We start from the raw sequence: 14306 nt of genomic DNA, 5'->3' as shown, positions 1-14306 counted from the left end.
GGAGAGATTAAATTCTGGAAATCAAGGCACTTGAGCAGTTCACTTCAGACTCTTTCATTTGCATGAGTTTTGCAAGGAAGCAAAGGAATCTTAGTGTTGGAGATCTAAAATAATTCCTGCAGAGTTTTCCCAAGACCTTGACTTCCACAGAGCTGTAGAACAGTTTGGGTTGGAAGGGACCTTAAAGGTCATCTCATTCCAACCTCCTGACATGGGAAGGAACACCTTCTACTAGACCAGGTTGCTCCAAGCCTCATCCAACCTTGAGCACTTCCAGGGACAGGTCAGCTTCTTTGGGCAACAGCCTCACCATTCTCATCCACATCAGTTGATCAGGATACTTAGTTTGCTTCTCAAAATCCCATGGTGTGAATTATTTTTCCTCAGGATGTGATGCAGTAAGACCAAATCGAGTGTGTTTTGTACACCCAGCTGGAAGGGGCTCTGTCTGTCCCTCAGGGAGCGGCTGTAGCTGCACCCCAGGCCGTGTGCTGAGCACTGGGTGAGGATGCATGGCCCTGCTTCAGTCACCATTTCCTGTTCCTGTGGCTCCCAGCATGAGGATGATCCATTTCTGCTGCTGAAGCACCAACACCTCGTGGCCCTTTGGGCCTGGGTAGTGGTGCTGGGCTGCTCACCTTGCTCTATAGTTCTGACCTATTTTATACTGCTGCCAAAGCAGAGAGTTTAGAGAGGGATGGATGACTGTCATGGTTTCCTTCAGTGAGTTCAGATCTGGTGGATGGGAAAAGGCACTTTAAAACACAACAATGCTTTTGAATTTTTCTGCGAAGTTCATAACACGAATGCAATGTGATTTGTGGCTGTTGTTTGTGGTTGTATGGAAGAAAATGCTTTTTCTGTTCAGGTTTTCTTATATGTGGTACTTGTTCTAATCTCTGCTTTCCCAGGGAGGTAGGAAGTGGTGTTTGTGCTCTGGAATGTGAGTGTTAGTGCGTGAAGGAGCTTGGAGGACTTCTTAGAGAACTGTAAAGGGAGGCAATATATTCCCACTGAAGCTGCTAAACAGCAAAGGCTCCTGTGAGCCCAGAGGCACACACATTTTCTGTAAAGGCTGTTTTTAATCCTTCAGTTTGGAGATGTATGAGGAGTCCTTGTCTCTTGCTAATCAGTGGAATGTCCTTGCCATCAGCTTTCTCTCCTAAAATGCCTTGACTAGCATGTGGTGCTGGTTTAGGCTGCTCTCTTCCTTCCCCTTGCCCTGGGGGTCTTCTGAGCATCCGTGTTCCACAAGCTCACCATGTGGGACTGACACAGTGCAGCTTTTCTTGCTCTTCAACTTCCCTTAGTGGTAATTTGAAACTTGCTTTTTTTTTATGACTCTTACTGCATGTAGTTCTGAAACTGCTCCCTTGGAAGGTTTCTTGGGTGGATGTAGTGCAGAGAGGGCCACAGGCAGAACGTGTGTGGGTTGCACTGGGGATATTTTTCTTCCTTTTCTTCAAACTCAGCCCTTCAGTTTATCAGACAGAAACTGAAAGGATTTTTTTTCTCATGTTGCTTCACTGAAATAGGGAGAAGCAGGTCAGCATTGCACGGACCCACCTCTCCAACACTTCCAGTGGTAAGAAGGAAGGAGGATCACAGTTCTTAGCTAGCAGGGGGCCACCTTGTTCCACACTGAAAGGATTATTGGCTAGATAATACACTTTGCATATTTAGGTACTGAGCTATGAATGAATGCAGTACTAAAGCTTAGTTAAGGTCCCAGTTAAGTTCCATTACTCTTCTCAAAAGAATAAGGCTAGATTTTGTCTCACAGAGCTGAGTTTTGCTACAGAGCACAGGAAAATCTGGTATTTCAATGTGTAGCATTTTATTGTTGTGTATTTCAAGAAAAGCTTGTATAGGCTTCTCAAGTCAGTGAGAACACCTGTGTTATATTTTTGGGCTCATCCTTCCAGAAAAAAACCCTGAGCTTTAATCTTTGGTGGATCTAAAGCAAAGGTTACCAGGTTGGAGGGTGCAAAAATAATTGAAGTGACCCTGAAGAGTTTTGTGGGAGTGCTCTCTGACCCTTACAAATTCTCCTGCCTGCAAATGTGTTAGGAAGTCCTGTCCTCTATAGCAGAACTCCAGTGCTAGCCTAGATATTTTTATAGAGAAACTATCCTTGACTAAAAGACTGAGTGAGACAGCAGTTTCAGTGGGGGGCACTCTGCCTCCCAGCTTTTTGTAGTCTAAAACCTTCATCTGTTGCTGAAGGATGTGGGATGAGGGCAGAAAATTAAGGAAAGTACACTTTGTAACTCACAATAGTGTTGGTCTTAGAGGCTGCTGTAAAATAAAGGAATTTCGGTGGCATCTTAGTTTTCAGTCTAAAGAATCAGTTCTGCAGACTGATGATAACTAGCAGACATCTGCTAGTCTTTTAAAAAAAGTTGATATCCAAATTTTCAAATTTATAATTACTTTGGGAGATACAGTTTTAGATCATGTCAGTCTGACCAAAGTGCAATTAATTGCTGTAATCCTTCAGGTACCATTTTTTATGTTCAAAATGGAGAGGTGATTTCTGCCACTTACTGCTATGAAAAATAAAAGTGCTTTAGTTAATAATGGCTGTAATCAAGAGCTTGAAAACGTTTTCCAGGCTTGCTTTTTTCCTCATAAATTTGTGTTCATGTTCCCCAAAGCACCAATGGTACAAGTGTTGGTGTAGCAGATTGTGAAGCAGCAAATGTTGCACTGAAAAGCTTTGCTTGCTTCAAAACTGCTGAAATGCTGGTTCTCTGATGTCAGATCCCTGAGGTCTAACATTGTAGTGTCAATGATGTGTTTAAGCTTAGAGTGGTTTTGTGTCTTGTGGCTCTTAAAGCGTGTCTGGCATCTTAAGTATCAGTAGAAGCAGAGACTTTGTGAGTCAGGGTTGACTTTGCCGTGGGTGTGACAGCCAGGTGATTTTGTCCTGCCTTTGTGCTCTTCTGCTGTGGAGAGGAGATAGGAGTTTGTGTGATTAACTTTTTTCAAGGAACTCTTCATTGTGAGAGCTACTCAGGCTGAAAGGAGAATGGGATGGTTTGCACTCAGAGTTCTTTCCAAAGGAACTCCCCAGGAGAATACAGTGAATATTTTGAAATGATGTATGAATATTGGATGTCACCAGTTCTCACAGTTGAAAGTATAAATCTTGGGGCTGCTTTGAACCAGCCCTTTTATGTACAAGTGAAAGCAAAGATGTTACTTCTCAAATGGGGAATGTGAACATTTCAGTCTGGGGGAGGGGAGCGAGTCCTGCCATTCTCCTTCAGTTGTATGCACCAAACGAATTTTTCTTTAAAATCCTGCTCATACTTCTTTGTTTTCCCTCAGGTGCTTTTTTGCCTTCTTAGTTTGGGCAATTGTGGCTGATGCCAGTGCATTCATTGTTTTTGTAGTGTCTACATAAATGCTGCTACTCTTGTGCTTTTGTTCTGTTGATACACCGTAGTGTCGAAGGTACCTGTTCGTTTTTTGGTAATTAGATATCATCACTCTTGTGATTCAGATTCTCAGATTTCCTGTCAATTGTGTCAAGGTGTTTATTATGGAGTTGACGGTATTTTAGTTTCAAAAGTTTAGACTCTTCTCTGTTAAATGCATCACATTGGTAGTAAACTGACACTCCTTTTCTTTCTCCTTTCAGCCAGATAATGAAATCTCTTCAGACTGCAATCATGTAAGTATTGCTTTGTTTATTCACTCTCTAGCTATGGCATTTGCACCTCCTGTCTCTTGTGAACCTGAGGTATTTTGCATAGTTTGGTACTTTGCAAAGGCTATTAATCAGACACATTTGGGTTTCTGTACTGGCCTTTGGAGGAAGAACACAAGGTCACTTCTTTAACCCAGTATAACAACATTGGTCTTAATGGAGACTTCAGAGTGGAACATTTTAAGAACTTTACAAACTGTACTTCTGTATCAGGGTAGGATAGCAGACGTCTTTCCTGTTTTATAAATGGGGGGTGGTTCCCGTGAGTTACTGGGAGCAGTGTGATGTGTTCCTTTTGGCAAAGATGTGAGCAGTACTGAATTTAAACTCTTAATTTCAGCTGTTGACACCTTCTGTATTACTTTCACAGCTGCTAAATTCTTAGACTCGTTTGGAAAATGCTGTGGGGGTGTGATATTTAGAGGCAGTTTGAGACACTTGGCTGGTTTTAGAACAGATTTCCTCTCAGCACTGTGTTTAACAGTGAGCAAACTATTAGCCAGTTTTTGGGCTGTCAAGCTGACTCTTCAAATCCCAAGACTCTCAAAAAAAGCATAAAATTCATTGCTGAGGTTGGTATTAGGTTTCTTTTGGTTTTTCTCATTTCTATTCTGTCAGCATACACCATATCAAGATCCTTAATTGCTTGGTTAGCCCTGAACACAGACAGACAAGTGCATGCCTCAGTGACAGTCTTGATTTTAGATGCTTGAGATGCTGTATTTTGTTTTATTATTGGAAGATATATTCCAGAGATGAAGCCCAGTCATGCTGTACAACCAGTAATTTCCAACTGTGTTTATAAATTAACCTTTAGCACTGCCTGACTTCATTGGCAGCTGTAATTCTCTGTTGTGCAGGGTTGGATCAGATGAAGGGCACAACATGTTTCTGTTTAAGTCTTCCTGAAAAAGAGAAAACTCCAGTAATTAAAATGTATCTGCCTGACATTTAAATGTGCCAGCAAAAATTACCTGAATGAAGAAGAAATGGAGAATTTTAGAAGTCAAAGTTGGATCTTTCTTCTGCTGGATTAAGTGATGGCATCTCTGCTTCAAATATTGGGTGGATGTGCATTATGGAAGCCATTTGCAAATAGGAACTGTGGGCTAAGTCTCATTTTCCCAGGCACAAATTGAAGGGAGGTGATAAAAAACTGGACCACAGAGAGATTGTCTCTTGTCCAAATGTTTTCTTTGCCTCTCTCTGCAGTACAATTGCTGATCATCCCCTGGAAAATACTGCCTAGTGGTAAAATCAGGAGTTTAAAGCTGCAAGTTTAACCTTCTTTCTGTTTGTGGGAAGGTTCATTTGGAGAGCATCACATTTTGAGACTCTCCAAAGTGTGAGATTGCAAATGCAGAGATGTATTCTCATCTTGTGTCCTCATTCTTGTACTTGCATTTCTGTCTGGGAGAGACCCACAGTGCTCTTTGCAAGGACAGGTTCCCCATTCATTCACTTTTACCTACTAAACCTCATGTTTACAATTTACTCCATCTGTAACACCCTAGTTTACCATCACCTCCTTTTTTAGCTTTTCACAGCTCCAAAACCATAAGAGGTGTGGAAGGTGGTGCAGTTATGCTGATTCTGATTTTGGTTGTCTGTGCTTCCACCCTCCTGGAGTGGGTGTGAAACTTGTGTAGAGCATGTGATTGTTTTCCCAGTGTTTTGTGTACAATTGAAATGTCAAAGTAAAAGTTTGACCAAATTTTGTCTTTTTGATATTAATTTATCACCAAGGCAGAGTTTTTAAAATGAATTTTTACAATTTCTTAATCTTTAAGTTAATGAAAAATATTTAAATGCTACTTAAGTTCCTGGAAAAACAGATGAGCTAATAGAGCAGTTCAGGCAACACTTCAGCTATTGATTTGTTGAGGTTTCACCACCCTACCCTGTATTTTTACTTTATGGTGCCTCAGGAGGACATCTGGGATGTGTGAATGTATGTACAGGGCGTGACTGGCCCAAAACTGATTCTTGCACAATGATCCTGTGCATTGAGGCTCCTTCATGAGCTCCTTGCTGGCTCCTGGAAGAACAGTTCTCCTTTCAGAGGCATTTTTGCAGTCTAAGTTCTAATGTATTGTTCTGCTTAGCAAAAGTGGACCTCCTGTAGATTTGAAATATATCCGCATACAAAAAGTTGTCTGGTCGCAGCCCTCACAGAAGGATCAAGCTGCTTTGTCTCCTGCCTTTTTTTGCTGGGTTTTTATAAGGTTTTCAGCATGACATCTGCTCATATTGAGGATTTAATTTTTTTCAGTTCACTTGCATCAGGCAGACACACCATGGCACACAAAGGTGTGGTGGGCTAAAGGTGTTGCTAAGTATGCAGCGGGTAGCAAGTTAACCCTGTCATTGTTTTATCCTCTCAGTTATGAAATATTCTTCATTTGTTATCTTTGCTTTTAATGAGTCAGCTCATGACCTTGCAGAGATTTCTGACAGCCTGAATTTGTTCAATATGAGAAAATTATTGCAGATATGAAGGGACAAAAGTGTTGTCAAGGAGACTTATTATTGATCATTTCACTGTAGAAAGATGATGATAGAGATTGGGTATAAATGCTGTTTCATTGTTTTCTGAATTAAAATATTTGTATTTCTCCACGGAAACCTCTTCAACTCCCTTTCTACAAATGCTTTCTCTATAGCTCTTGTGGAACTACAAGCTGAACCTGACTACAGATCCAAAGTTTGAATCCGTGGCCAGAGAAGTCTGCAAGTCCACTATTGCTGAGGTAAGCCAGGAGGAAGGCATGGCTGCTCTTGTGGCACTGAGACTTTCCTGTTTTCTTTGTGCATTAATAGCTGATTTGCTAATTAATAGCGAATTAATGGGTAAATAATGATTTGGGAAAGCTCTAGTATCATATACCAGATTTGTACCTGTAATTAATTCAATCTCCTTGCTGAAGAAGCCAGGTACCTTAGTGGTACTTGGCAAAGGGATGGGAGAAAGAAATGCTGAACTAACAGAACACCAGCTCCTACCAGACCTTTTGTCAGAAATTGGTTGTGAATTGGATTTGTTCCCTCTTTATCATGTGTGTGACATTTATAAGTGTGGTGTTGGAGCAGGGCTTCTGCTAAATTTAACATAAGGCTGGTTGTGGACTGTGTCTTGCTAGCAGAAGGGGTAAGCCCACAGACATCAAATGATAATCAGCTTGAGGGGTTTTTTCAAGTTTTAAAGGATAGTTACTCCAAGGAGACCATGTAAGGAACAACTTCTTAGGTTGTGCTAGGAGTCTGTGCTCTGTGTCTCAAGCATCCATTCTCCTTGGTACAGCTTCAAAGATGACTTGATCAATCATTTCTTTCCTTGTGCTCATGCTCAAGCTCTTGAGGCTGTGAGCTTATGCAGGAGCCAGCTGAGCTGAGGTCTCTTCCCCTGTTTGTGGTGGTTTTCAGCTGGACTTCAGGGAAGCAGTGGGAGCAAGGCTCTCTGCAGCTGTACAGGCTGCAGCTGACTTCATTCACTCACTGAGCCATGCTCTCAAAAACATGGTTTGTATCTCCACCAGTACAATGTGACCTAGCCATAAACTTGCTTTTTAAAAAACATTTAGTCTGCTCTAGTGTAAGTTGTTTAGTGTAAGGAGAGATCAAAAAAAAACTCTTTAGAAGAAGGCTAGAAGATCAAAGAGTGGAGGACAGCTTGCATCAAAGGATTGTGTTGTAGTTGGAGTTTGGTACCTCCCAAAGGCAAACACTGCCAGATCTGTTGAATCCCACTTTTTTTCGATCATAGAAAGGATCATGTTTTTCTGTTTTTGGTCATATGGTGCTGCAGAATTTTTACAACCAAGGCATTCTTGAAAATGCTCTTTTAATAGTTTGTTTAATTACCATTTTTATACAGTGGCAGTCTGGCATTGCTGCAAACGATGCCCTGTAAATCTGGGACATTACATTTAAAAGCAGTGGGAAGAGTATACATAATTTCAGAATTTTGCCATTTGGTGAGGGTTTTTTAGTTAAAGAAAAAGATTAAATAAGGAACAATAATCTCATGTTTGATCTGGTGTTTAATACTGAGGCAGATACATAAACCATTCCTCTAACGTTTTTTAAAGATACTTCTACAAAACTCTTTTAAACAGATATATAGTGGGCATATACTCCTCCTATACAATATTAACCTGTTCATATTTTCCTTAAATTGCCACTAACAGGTATAGGTGACTTTTTGGGGTGAATCAGCTCTCTTTAAAGTATTGCTTTGCACTAAGAACAAAATACAACTAGAAAAGCAATTCCTAGAAAAAGTCATTTGGGAAATGGTGGCTGACCCAACTGGGTATGGGTATGTTCTGAAAAGTGCACCTTTAATTTTATCAGCTAAATACAGTTTAAAATTCCAATTAATTTTCTTCTCAGCTGTTGTGGCTTTTCTAAGTTTTGGCAAGAGCTTTAACCTAGAATTATAGTTGGCTACCAGATAACAGTGATTGCTTCAGAAGTGGCCTGGTAATAACATGTTCAGTTGGTCCCTTCTGCAGTTCAGTGGCTCAGGCCAGGGAGCTCTGGGGCTGTTCCAAAGCCAGGCTCTTCCAAAAACAGCATGTTGCTGTTGTGGGCTGGTTTGGCTCACGGTAGTTGAGCTGAAGTAGGGCCAAACCAAAGATGCAGCTTTCTCAGAGAGCACTTGCTCAGCTCTGTCCTTTTCACCCTGCAAGCATCCTGTGTGTTTTCACTTTAAAATGTATTTTACACCTTATCTGTAACAATTACATTGACTTTAGTAACTGTTTTTCTAGTAGCTATGTAGATTAAATATAAACTGTTTCACCAGCCCACATCTGCCTTCAAATAATGATGTTTAAAGTGTTGAATGTTTTGTCACACAAAGTAATGGCCTCATAAGCTGAGGCAGAGATCTGTTTTATTCGTCTAGTCTGACCTGTGTGAGTCTGTCACAGGGTGCCTTGAGTTATTCTTGTTTGAATTAGAATATATCTTCCTAGAGACAGCTCTCCATTTTTTAAAATTTCCAATATAAATATTCCAACTTGGTATTTGAGAACTGAGAAAATGGTTTCCTGCCTGTTCCCTTAGCACTGCCCTTGCTTGTTATCTGAAACTGCCAGAATTATTGATTGCCATAGATCTTCCTTGAGATTGATGAGCCCTTCAGTATTTTTACAGGGACAAATCTTTGATGCAATCAAGTCAGCCCATGTATCTATTCCTTGCAAGCCTGTCAGCACTAAACCTCAGTGCCTGCCTGCCTGCCATGGGTTCTTCCTGCAGCATTATGACTGCAGTTTTCAGCACACTCCTGAGCAGGGGCCGCCAGAACTGTGCAAGTATTGAAGTGGAGGGAGACGACCCATCTTCCTTGATCAGCATCTGACTCCGTTTATTGACTCAATCAGTCACTTTTTATAACCGTGTTAATTAAGTTCATGCATATTGCAAACCCGAGCTCACAATAGGTCAGAGATAACACACCAACCCCTCCTTTTGTTTCCAATACCAAGATTTGTGTTCTCAAAACTTACTTTTACTTTCCCAAAACAGCCAAAGATAGAATATCTACTTGTTATGAGAAAGCTGCCTGAGAACTCTGGTATGCAAGGTTCTCAAGGCCTTCATGTTTGTCACTTTTACTTGTAATTAAAAACAACCTGAGAACTTCTACTGTTTACTGAAACAGGCTGTGAGAATTTGCTCCTCACAGCTGCCTTCTAAGCCATTTCTGAAAAAATCTCCAACGTGCAAGTATTTCAGCATGGCCTTGCAAGGGTTAAAAAGTCTCAGTGCTCCTTGGAGCAAGGCATTGCACTGCTCCTATGAGTGATTTCTCCAGGGACCATCCCTAACTGATCAGCGACCATGTTTTCCCCTTCTTTTGGAAAGACACTGTCAAAGCTGCCTGCATCTTTTGCTTCCAGAGCTGGTGGGTCTGGCCTGTCTGCTTCCCTGAGCAGTGCAGGCTGTGATTTGTATTGGGGACCTGTCTGTTCTTGTATGCTGCTTTTCCAATCCCTGCACAGCTTTCAGCTTTGCTTAGCTGTGATTTTTACTTTTTTTAGACCACTGAGTAAAATGGTTTTAGTACCAACAATCAGTTCATGCAAGAGCCTCATAGAAAAGAATTTGATGAGAATTTTCCTTTATAGTATTTTTCATCTCCTAGCAAGTTATAAAGAGCTCTATAAATAGTGTTGACTTTTGAATCAGTCTCACTTCTGGCCAAAATCTTATATTGTACTAGGTCAGGTGGCTAATGGGGGTCTAAGTATGATTTAGAGATGTTGTAATATTCTCAGTTTTCTAAATAAAGGTTTGTCAAACTAGCATTTTTCCTACAAGTCTACTTGATTGCAGGGGTTCAGTGTAATTATAAAAGACGATTATTGAGCAATAGAATTTATAATCCTCAAGGTCGCTGTGTTTGCTTTTTTTGGATGCTGGCACACATGAGATTTCTCATTTCTGAAATATTTTCAATTATTCTGACTTACTGAAAATCAAACTAAAGCCTAGAGGGTTTCTCTGCTAGCAGATTTTGAGGCTACAGATTCAAGTTTCTTTGAGGATTTTCTTATAAGGTTAAATTCATAAGCTGCAGCCACTGTAATTTTCTTTTTTTTGTTTTTTTTTTTAACAGATAAAGGAGTGTGCAGATGAACCAGTTGGTAAAGGGTTCTTGGTGTCATGTTTGGTGGATCACAGAGGCAACATCACTGAGTACCAGTGCCATCAGTACATCACTAAAATGACAGCCATTATCTTCAGTGATTACCGCTTGATCTGTGGCTTCATGGATGACTGCAAAGCTGACATCAATCTCCTGAAATGTGGCAGCATTCGACCTGGAGAAAAGGTACCTGGAGAACATGTAGATTGCCAATAGACTTGTAAAAGTCATTCACTTCAGGAAACTGATGGGGAGGCTCTGCAGTTGTATTACTGTCTGACTTGCATCTGAGAAAATTCATGGTGTATCTCATCTGGCTGAAAAGGGTGATGTCCTGGTTGTTTGCAGTTCCTTTTTAATAAATGTGCATTCCTTCCTCTGTGAGGAACTGCTATGCAGAGACCTTCGTTTGTCTTTGCACAGCCCAGCACAGGTGATCTGGCAGGTAGTTGTCTCTTTGATGAGGCCTTCCAGAGCTTCACTCAGTACACTGAATCCAACAGTAAATGTAAGCAGGCCTATTGCTTGGCTTATTCCAGTCTGGTTGGGTCTGGCAGGAAGGTTATCAAGGTGGTGATGCCTGTGCTATAACCCTTTCTGCTTTCTCAGGCTGTAGTGGATTGACTGGATCAACAGCTTTTATCTGTTTGCTTGTCCTTTCCTCTGCCCCTACACAATCAGTGGAAGGGCACAGGGTGTGTGGTATCACATTTTAGTAGTACACACTTTCCAGTACTGTCTTGGTTTTGCTAAATCAATGTTCTTTTGCCTGTGAGACTTCAGTAGAGGTTGATGCAAAGAACAGTTTATAGTGACTGGATATGGGATTATTTTCAAGGGCTGTCTTTCCCTGTCTACTTCAGCATAGCTAATGCAGCAAGTGTGTAGTGCTGCAGGAATGAGTGACTTTTTCCATGATAAGTTTTTATGTTTAGGGATAAAGTTAAAATTAGCTTATCAACTTCTTACAGTGCTTTTAAAATTATAGCTTTTATGCTTATAAAAATTAGTCTTATAAATGAGCTATTAATGAGGGGTTTGCAATAAGATACACATTTTTTGGTTAAACAAAGAACCTTTCCTAGTTGTTTGAGATATTCACAGCTATTAGCAGCTAGTGTATTAAATTTAATTTCTAGTGTATTCCAGAAGACTTAGCTGAGCCAGAGACAGCATAAAAATAAAAAAAATTAAAAATTCATTTCTGGAAACAAGAACAAAAGCAACCACAAGCAGCAGGAACTTGGGTGAACTATAGGTTCAGACTGTTAACAGCTGAGTAACTTGCTTTCTCCATAAAGTAAAGGCTCTTTTCTAATAGTGGGCTGAAAGACCTCATGAAATGAGAATGAGAAATTGCTTTTAGTAATCAGTATAGAACCAGAAATGTGACATGAATCCTGTGTGTCAGGCCTGCATATTACCTGTGGCTTGACCAAATTTAAATAAATTAAAATACTTATGGTAGCACTGCAGGGATACAGCAGAGGGGATTTTGTGAGCATAAACCAAATCTCAAATGGTGGGAGTGAAGCCAGTGTGGGCAGCCCTGTGTGGGTAACTGAGCACAGCCCCCTGCACTGGTTGGTTCAGGGTGGCTGAGGCCACAAGGCACCAGAGAAAGAGAAACTTTGGCTCACCAAGTTTCTGAGGGCTAGCAAAGTGATCACTGACCAAACTTCTATGGGTTTTACTATGGCTCATGTATATTCCTCTCTTTCTTGGTATCCAACCCAGAATATTGTGCCTTGGTTTGAAAAAGCATTGCAGCCTGTCATATATCTTTTGTTATGCTGTCATCCTTGGCACTTGGAGCAATTGAAGTACTCTATACTGCTATGGAAACAGCTATAAATGGCTATGCAAGCATTTCTTTTGTTGGTGTTCTGTTCTATCCCTTTGCTGCTTCAGAGAAATCTAATTTGCTTCCATCTGATGCTGGTTAAGGTTTTATTTTCCATGCTGTAGCTTCTGAGAGTTACCTGTAGAGAAACAGTCATTACCCTTTTGTATGACTGAAGGTAACTCTGAATTTAATAAATAGCACCTGGACACTTGAGGAGGAGGATGGGGGAAGAGATTCTCTCTCTTTTTTTGTGGAAATAACCACAGCTAGAACTGTGAACTCCATCTATATCAGGGAGCTAGGGGATTGCAGTGTGATAGCTTCATCTGAGTAAACTGGCATTTTTAACTGTGAAAGACACTTAGGTTGATAATCTGCAATTATGTTGCCCCTTGAAACTTCTCTGCTGGGTAGCCAGGTTCCTTTTCTATACTTCCTTTTTTTGTTTAAACTTGCTTGATACTTCCTAATTGAATTCTGTTCTTACTGAGTTTGTTGCTTCTGATGTGGTGGTTTCTGTGCTTTTTTTCTCACACATTTCTAGTTGGGTTTCTGCTCTGTAAGAGCAATAAAGTTGAGTTTAGAAGTCTCAGTCTGACCCTAGACTTCATTTTGCTCTATGTAACAGAAAGGCTGTAGATGTGTCATTTGAAGGCATTAAGTTTTCTAATATGCCTGTGTTTGGAGGGATATGTCTTCATCTTTTCCCAACTGGTGGAGAAACATTTAATAGTAGTTGCAGTCACCTCTCCATGTGGCTGTTGCATTTCATAATGAATTTGGTCTCCTGGTATTTTAAAGTTGTGTTATCTTCATGCAGTAGGGATCTAATTTGGAATTGAAATGGGTAATTGCAGTGGAGCTTTTCTCCTTCAGCTGCTGATTGAAATGAGCTGCTTTCCCAATCCTGGGAAAGGACCAGGATTGTATCAAACTCTAGTGGGTAGTGTGTAGTTGCCAGGGTGCTATTCAGTGATGTCCAAGCTGTAGCTGATTATTTGCCATAATGAAGGCTACATAAGTGTCATTTGCACATCTCTTGTAGTACTTTATCAGATAACAATATTTTTTCTAAAGGAAGACATTTTAGGAGACCGTTGTTTTCTTGTTTTAGTTTTGTTTTTTTATCTCTAAGTGCTTTGAGTACAGTTGTTCTCTTCCCTTAGTTTCACAAAAGTACTGGACACAGAGGGAGCTGAGTCTAAATGGGAAGAGATAACATTCAGCTCAGTCTTTGTTTACTCAGTGTAGCAGTGAACTGTCATCTGAAATACTGGGAATTAGCTAATCCAAGAGACATCCCAGCATCCCTGGTGTGTGGATTAGCCAGGTGGAATGCTGAACTGGAGCTCCCAGGAGATCTCTTGGGTGGTTTTTGTTTTCCATAGCCTGGCTGCTCTGGCTCCAGTGGGTTGGCACAACTGTCCAGTGCAGGGGGCTGTGCTGATGAGACAGGTTATATTACTCTCCTGCCTGCTGCTTCTTTTTACTCTTCATTCTCTTTTGGTCACTTTCCTTGCGTCTGTCTGCAAGGCTGCAGCTGGAACAGATGTGTACTTGAGGCATGTCAGGTCTCAGACAGGATAAAATCCTTTCTGAGAAACTTCTGAAAAATGACAAAAAATCCTCAGCAGTTGCAAATCCTAAACTATACTGGGAAGAAAGTGAAATCTGTAATGGAAAATGAATAGTAAAGCCAATGTTTTTAAAATTCTGTTTTGGCCTAAAGCTGGATGCCTGGAGTTTGAATTTTAGTCAAAGCAATTAAAATCTCCCAGTATTTTGCTGAAGGGGATTTGCTTGGGCACATACATTTAGAACTAAATTTCATTCCTCTGTGGCTCAAAGTGCTGTGGGTCAGTACTGGAAAGGTGATTGTATCTTTTGTGGATCTAGGTATATCCTTTCAGAAAGCTATGAAGAGTTTCAGGGCTCTCCAGATAGATAATTATCTAGTATGTTTTACAGATATTTGCAAATTTCAGTTAAAATCCTACATTTAACACTTGATAGTGGTGGTGAAGCTATGTTCCAGGAACCACATGTGGTTTTTAGATTTGACTTCTTGTATTTCAGTGTATTGCTCC

At 40.6% G+C, this 14306-nt stretch overlaps 1 protein-coding gene across 1 annotated transcript in view; it reads left to right on the top strand.

Annotated features, from left to right (window-relative positions):
* Nucleotides 1-14306, top strand: part of GLG1 (golgi glycoprotein 1) — an 83660-nt gene that overhangs the window by 34172 nt on the left and 35182 nt on the right. Inside the window, exons 2-4 of the mRNA XM_064722871.1 lie at nucleotides 3647-3679; nucleotides 6379-6465; nucleotides 10344-10559. Of these exons, the coding sequence (XP_064578941.1) occupies nucleotides 3647-3679; nucleotides 6379-6465; nucleotides 10344-10559 (336 nt within the window). The remainder of the gene's footprint in view (nucleotides 1-3646; nucleotides 3680-6378; nucleotides 6466-10343; nucleotides 10560-14306) is intronic.

The sequence above is a fragment of the Zonotrichia leucophrys genome, chromosome 11 (genome assembly GCF_028769735.1).
Source record: "Zonotrichia leucophrys gambelii isolate GWCS_2022_RI chromosome 11, RI_Zleu_2.0, whole genome shotgun sequence".
NCBI classification, from domain to species: Eukaryota; Metazoa; Chordata; class Aves; order Passeriformes; family Passerellidae; genus Zonotrichia; species Zonotrichia leucophrys.
The sequence above is the reverse complement of the archived record's forward strand: the minus strand, read 5'-3'. Positions and strand labels throughout refer to the sequence as shown.